The 6,665-nt window shown below is 53.6% G+C and overlaps 4 protein-coding genes across 4 annotated transcripts; all 4 read right to left on the reverse strand.

Annotated features, from left to right (window-relative positions):
- Nucleotides 1,282-1,614, reverse strand: LOC104789774. Its single transcript, XM_010515421.1, has one exon. The coding sequence runs from the start codon at nt 1,612-1,614 to the stop codon at nt 1,282-1,284; it is 333 nt and encodes a 110-aa protein (XP_010513723.1).
- LOC104789776 lies at nt 1,665-2,639 on the reverse strand. Its single transcript, XM_010515422.1, has one exon. The coding sequence runs from the start codon at nt 2,637-2,639 to the stop codon at nt 1,665-1,667; it is 975 nt and encodes a 324-aa protein (XP_010513724.1).
- Nucleotides 2,783-4,123, reverse strand: LOC104789777. The gene has a single exon (XM_010515423.1). It carries the CDS (start codon nt 4,121-4,123, stop codon nt 2,783-2,785), a length of 1,341 nt encoding a protein of 446 aa, XP_010513725.1.
- On the reverse strand, nt 4,199-5,563 carry LOC104789778. The gene has a single exon (XM_010515424.1). It carries the CDS (start codon nt 5,561-5,563, stop codon nt 4,199-4,201), a length of 1,365 nt encoding a protein of 454 aa, XP_010513726.1.

Here is a 6,665-nt window from a genome sequence, read left to right on the forward strand (position 1 = left end):
GTGGCTTCGACGAGACGATCTATGTGCGGCAGAGGAAAGCTGTCCTTAGGGCAAGCTTTGTTGAGATCGGTGAAGTCAACGCAAACTCTCCACTTGCCGTTTTTCTTTTTGACCACCACCGGGTTAGCCAGCCAATCAGGGTACTGGACTTCCATGATTTGATCCGCCTTGAGTAGTCGTTCCATTTCGTCTTGGACCGCTTTGGCTCGATCCGGGCCTAGGCGCCTGCGCTTCTGTCTAATCGGCTTGAACGTGGGGTCGATATTGAGCTTGTGGCACATGACTTCGGNTGATCCGGCCGGTCAGGCGCTGTACTTCTCGTTTGTTGGTCGGTGACGGGAGTCCTAGTATGGCTTCGATCTGCTTAGGATTTACCTCTATTCCCCGTTCAGTGACGATGTACCCCAAGAATTCCCCCGAAGTTACTCCGAATGTACACTTCGTCGGGTTTAGTTTCATCTGGAATTGATCCAAGATGTCTAAACATTCTGCCAGGTGTTGGACGTGCTGTTCCGCGACCAGAGATTTGACCAGCATGTCGTCTATATAGACCTCCATGGTTTTGTCGAGCAGATCAGCGAACATCATGTTTACCAAGCGCTGGTAGGTTGCACCGGCGTTTTTTAGTCCGAACGGCATCATTTTGTAGCAGTAGGTCCCCCTATCTGTGATGAATGCCGTTTTCTCGCGGTCCGCTGAGCTCATGGCGATCTGGTTGTAGCCTGAGAAAGCATCCATAAATGAAAGCAACTGGTTTCCAGCCGTGGCTTCGACGAGACGATCTATGTGCGGCAGAGGAAAGCTGTCCTTAGGGCAAGCTTTGTTGAGATCGGTGAAGTCCACGCAAACTCTCCACTTGCCGTTTTTCTTTTTGACCACCACCGGGTTAGCCAGCCAATCAGGGTACTGGACTTCCATGATTTGATCCGCCTTGAGTAGTCGTTCCACTTCGTCTTGGACCGCTTTGGCTCGATCCGGGCCTAGGCGCCTGCGCTTCTGTCTAATCGGCTTGAACGTGGGGTTGATATTGAGCTTGTGGCACATGACTTCGGGGCTTATCCCCACCATGTCCTTTGTTGACCAGGCGAATGTGGAAGCCCGAGATTGCAGGAAAGCGATCAGCTTAGCCTTTATGCTTTCATCGAGTTCAGCCCCGATACCGACAGTTCGCGAGGGGTCGGAAGGGTCAATATTCGCCTGTAGGATCCGACACTCCGGAGACTTGAGGCGATCTCGCTCCGGCTTTCGGAGACCGGTGAGATGGTCCCCGCTCTGTAATTGCTATGCGGCCTCCGTCTTCCTCTGCTTCTTTTCGATAACAGAGCAGGCTCGGGCCACCCTCTGGTCGCCGTAAAGTGTGCAGATTCCTGTAGGAGTTGGGAATTTGAGGCAGAGGTGATAGGTCGACGGTACGGCCTGCATCGCATATATCCACGGTACCCCCAAAATAGCGTTGTAGATTGGTGGTGCATCAACGACTGCGAATTTAGTCTTCCGGGTTACTCCGCCAGCTCGTACTTGTAGTTTTACGTCTCCCATCGACATCTTGGCGACCCCATCGTAGCCCGTCAGTGTTCGAGTTTCGGGTTTTAGTTGGTCTGGTGTGACGCCCATTTTTTCTAGCGTTTGCCAGCAGAGTACATTGACGGTGCTCCCAGTGTCAATCAGGACTCGCTCGACGTCGAAGTCGCCCATCGAGACTTCGATAACCAAAGGGTCTGAATGGGGGTGTTGGATCCCTTTGGCATCCTCCAAAGTGAATGATATCGGGTCCGAACAGAGTGAAGGCTCGCTCGGAGCAGTTTGAAGGACGCAAACTTGTCGTGCCTCTTTTTTAGTGCGCGAACGGAGTCTGCGCAGTCCTCTGGTGGACCAAGTATCGTGGTTATTCGTCCACGGGGAGGAGAATTGACCCGCTCCGGGTTTTGTCCCCTCTGTCGTTTGGGAGGGCCAGGCAGTTCGTCTGCTTGGGGCGCCTCCTCCTGATGATTGGCGGGTGCTTGGTTGACCAGCTGTTGGGCTGCGTTGGGTGGTCCATCATAACCCCGTCCGCCGCCTGCACCATGGCCTCGGTTAGATCGTCCTCCGCGCCATCCCCCTCGGCGACCTCTGCCTCCACGAGCGCTTTTTGGCTGATAAGTAGCTTCAACTTCTCCGGAGAGATACTTCACGTACAGGTAGTTTTTCAGGTGGACGCACTCTTGTGTGGAGTGACCGGGGTATGTGTGAAAATCACAGTAGAGTTCCTTCGGATCGGATGGCTGCTTCTCTTGATCGTCCACCTCGGAGACTGCGTGGATGACCCCCTTTTTGCGATCTTGAGGTTCATGGTGCTTGCGGGGCTCGTGGTGTTCGACCCGGTTTTTAACCTTAGGGGGATGCGATGGTTGTTCGTCCTGGGTTTTTGCGGCTATTCGGGCTTCCTCCTCCTCGTCCAGTGCGAATCTGGAGGCTCGATGCAGCGCGTCATCGAGGTCCTTGGGTTCCCGGATGTTGAGGTCCTTTCGTAATGGTGATCCAGGGATCAGGCCCTTTCTGAAGGCTGCCATTGCCGCATCCTCCGGGACGTTGACCTTTGTCAGCTTTTCCTTGAACCTGTTCAAGTAGTTGGCGATGGGTTCTCCCCGTTCCTGGGCCATCTCCCATAGATCTGAACTCGTCACGCCTTGTTCGATGAACATTCGGTAGTTCTTGAGGAAGGCCTTAGATAAGTCATCGAAGTTGTCGATCGAGTTTGGCTCGAGCCTTGTGAACCATACCAAGGCAGGACCGGAAAGGCTATCTACGAATAGCTGACAGCAACCGGCATCTCTCTGTTCGTCGGTGAATCGTGCCTTTNGTAGCCCGTCAGTGTTCGAGTTTCGGGTTTTAGTTGGTCTGGTGTGACGCCCATTTTTTCTAGCGTTTGCCAGCAGAGTACATTGACGGTGCTCCCAGTGTCAATCAGGACTCGCTCGACGTCGAAGTCGCCCATCGAGACTTCGATAACCAAAGGGTCTGAATGGGGGTGTTGGATCCCTTTGGCATCCTCCGAAGTGAATGATATCGGGTCCAAACAGAGTGAAGGCTCGCTCGGAGCAGTTTGAAGGGCGCAAACTTGTCGTGCCCTCTTCTTTAGTGCGCGAACGGAGTCTGCGCAGTCCTCTGGTGGACCAAGTATCATGGTTATTCGTCCACGGGGAGGAGAATTGACCCGCTCCGGGTTTTGTCCCCTCTGTCGTTTGGGAGGGCCAGGCAGTTCGTCTGCTTGGGGCGCCTCCTCCTGATGATTGGCGGGTGCTTGGTTGACCAGCTGTTGGGCTGCGTTGGGTGGTCCATCATAACCCCGTCCGCCGCCTGCACCATGGCCTCGGTTAGATCGTCCTCCGCGCCATCCCCCTCGGCGACCTCTGCCTCCACGAGCGCTTTTTGGCTGATAAGTAGCTTCAACTTCTCCGGAGAGATACTTCACGTACAGGTAGTTTTTCAGGTGGACGCACTCTTGTGTGGAGTGACCGGGGTATGTGTGAAAATCACAGTAGAGTTCCTTCGGATCGGATGGCTGCTTCTCTTGATCGTCCACCTCGGAGACTGCGTGGATGACCCCCTTTTTGCGATCTTGAGGTTCATGGTGCTTGCGGGGCTCGTGGTGTTCGACCCGGTTTTTAACCTTAGGGGGATGCGATGGTTGTTCGTCCTGGGTTTTTGCGGCTATTCGGGCTTCCTCCTCCTCGTCCAGTGCGAATCTGGAGGCTCGATGCAGCGCGTCATCGAGGTCCTTGGGTTCCCGGATGTTGAGGTCCTTTCGTAATGGTGATCCAGGGATCAGGCCCTTTCTGAAGGCTGCCATTGCCGCATCCTCCGGGACGTTGACCTTTGTCAGCTTTTCCTTGAACCTGTTCAAGTAGTTGGCGATGGGTTCTCCCCGTTCCTGGGCCATCTCCCATAGATCTGAACTCGTCACGCCTCGTTCGATGAGGATTCGGTAGTTCTTGAGGAAGGCCTTAGATAAGTCATCGAAGTTGTCAATCGAGTTCGGCTCGAGCCTTGTGAACCATACCAAGGCAGGGCCGGAAAGGCTATCTACGAATAGCTGACAGCAACCGGCATCTCTCTGTTCGTCGGTGAATCGTGCCTTTGACATGGTTGCCATGAAGGATGTCATGAACTGGACCGGATCTTTGTCTCCTTGGTAGATCGGAAGCTTCANCAGTGTCAATCAGGACTCGCTCGACGTCGAAGTCGCCCATCGAGACTTCGATAACCAAAGGGTCTGAATGGGGGTGTTGGATCCCTTTGGCATCCTCCAAAGTGAATGATATCGGGTCCGAACAGAGTGAAGGCTCGCTCGGAGCAGTTTGAAGGACGCAAACTTGTCGTGCCTCTTTTTTAGTGCGCGAACGGAGTCTGCGCAGTCCTCTGGTGGACCAAGTATCGTGGTTATTCGTCCACGGGGAGGAGAATTGACCCGCTCCGGGTTTTGTCCCCTCTGTCGTTTGGGAGGGCCAGGCAGTTCGTCTGCTTGGGGCGCCTCCTCCTGATGATTGGCGGGTGCTTGGTTGACCAGCTGTTGGGCTGCGTTGGGTGGTCCATCATAACCCCGTCCGCCGCCTGCACCATGGCCTCGGTTAGATCGTCCTCCGCGCCATCCCCCTCGGCGACCTCTGCCTCCACGAGCGCTTTTTGGCTGATAAGTAGCTTCAACTTCTCCGGAGAGATACTTCACGTACAGGTAGTTTTTCAGGTGGACGCACTCTTGTGTGGAGTGACCGGGGTATGTGTGAAAATCACAGTAGAGTTCCTTCGGATCGGATGGCTGCTTCTCTTGATCGTCCACCTCGGAGACTGCGTGGATGACCCCCTTTTTGCGATCTTGAGGTTCATGGTGCTTGCGGGGCTCGTGGTGTTCGACCCGGTTTTTAACCTTAGGGGGATGCGATGGTTGTTCGTCCTGGGTTTTTGCGGCTATTCGGGCTTCCTCCTCCTCGTCCAGTGCGAATCTGGAGGCTCGATGCAGCGCGTCATCGAGGTCCTTGGGTTCCCGGATGTTGAGGTCCTTTCGTAATGGTGATCCAGGGATCAGGCCCTTTCTGAAGGCTGCCATTGCCGCATCCTCCGGGACGTTGACCTTTGTCAGCTTTTCCTTGAACCTGTTCAAGTAGTTGGCGATGGGTTCTCCCCGTTCCTGGGCCATCTCCCATAGATCTGAACTCGTCACGCCTCGTTCGATGAGGATTCGGTAGTTCTTGAGGAAGGCCTTAGATAAGTCATCGAAGTTGTCAATCGAGTTCGGCTCGAGCCTTGTGAACCATACCAAGGCAGGGCCGGAAAGGCTATCTACGAATAGCTGACAGCAACCGGCATCTCTCTGTTCGTCGGTGAATCGTGCCTTTGACATGGTTGCCATGAAGGATGTCATGAACTGGACCGGATCTTTGTCTCCTTGGTAGATCGGAAGCTTCAGCTTGACGTTTGGTATGGCAGCCCGTGCTACCCGTTGAGTGAATGGTGACTGCCGAGTTACTTCGACGATCCTATCGATCTCGGGGGCCGTGCTGATAGCTCGATGGAGGAGCGTGTTCATGCCGCTAATCTGTGACTTGATTTCTTCGAGTTCGAAGCAAGGTCCAGAGTTTGCAAGGCGGGTGACCGGGGCGGTCGAGCTCTCGTGTATCCATCAATTCAGATTCGTCGGTCGAATGCTCGACGTTGTTTGAGGGGGAGGATTCCTCTGCTCGAATTGTGCGTCCGAAAAGTCGAGACGACGAGTGAGGCCGCCCAAGTTGAGTGCTGGCGATTGTCCGACAGAGATTTGTGATGGGGTTGTTTGGGTTACAACGGCGTCAACTCTGCGGTTGGTGTCGGAGATCATCTGGTAGATCTCTTTCGTCATGGTGCCGAACAAGATTCTGAAGTCCTCCATGGAAACGACCTGCGGATTCTGGACCGCTGGCGTGGTATGAACGGGGAGGTTCCCGTTCTGTGCGCCGATTTGCTGCTCTGTTGTGCGAGCATCCGCCTCGTTATGGGTTTGTTCATTAGAAGGCTCCGTGTCGAGGTTGACTAGCTCTTCGGGAGTTCGTCCTGCACCCTGGCTGGTTTCCCCTTCGGATCTGACCCCGACTGGGAGTTCGGTGGAGGTTCCGACCAGGTTTGCCGTTGTGTTCACGCGATGACGGGAGTACACGGTAGTGACAGGCCTAGTCGATGCGCCACCTAGTGTCGTGATGTCATCTTGAGAAGGCATGATGCCCGTGAGATCGGGCGTGCGGTTTGTTTCGGGGACTTCGTTCACGACGGAAGACATTATTGCAAGGCTTTTTAAGGAGAGTTTCCTAGAGAGTAACTTTTCTAGAGACGATTTGCGTCCCCACAGACGGCGCCAATTGTAGAAACTAGGTTTCCACAATGAATTTGTTTAAGGAGGGAAACAAATTCAATAGGGTTATCTCTCTAGAAAATAGATCTGAACCTTGAAATTAAGAGTAAAAAGAAGAACTCGAAAGGATTAGGGTTTATTGCAAAGAACGAAAAGAGTACTCAATTATTGTATTGGATTCTGGATGATCTACAATGGAGAAGTCTCCCCTTATTTATACATATTCGTAGATCTCTAAATATATTAACTTTCCTTAACGGACGAAGTGATATATGGAAAACTGCCTCATTCCTTGAGTCGGCCGCCG

The sequence above is a fragment of the Camelina sativa genome, chromosome 5, assembly GCF_000633955.1.
Source record: "Camelina sativa cultivar DH55 chromosome 5, Cs, whole genome shotgun sequence".
Lineage (NCBI taxonomy): Eukaryota > Viridiplantae > Streptophyta > Magnoliopsida > Brassicales > Brassicaceae > Camelina > Camelina sativa.

Bases quoted from the DNA above. Each gene is read 5' to 3' on its own strand.
- LOC104789774 (XM_010515421.1), bottom strand. From the start codon at position 1,614: ATGGGCGTCACACCAGACCAACTAAAACCCGAAACTCGAACACTGACG.
- LOC104789776 (XM_010515422.1), bottom strand. From the start codon at position 2,639: ATGGCCCAGGAACGGGGAGAACCCATCGCCAACTACTTGAACAGGTTC.
- LOC104789778 (XM_010515424.1), bottom strand. From the start codon at position 5,563: ATGAACACGCTCCTCCATCGAGCTATCAGCACGGCCCCCGAGATCGAT.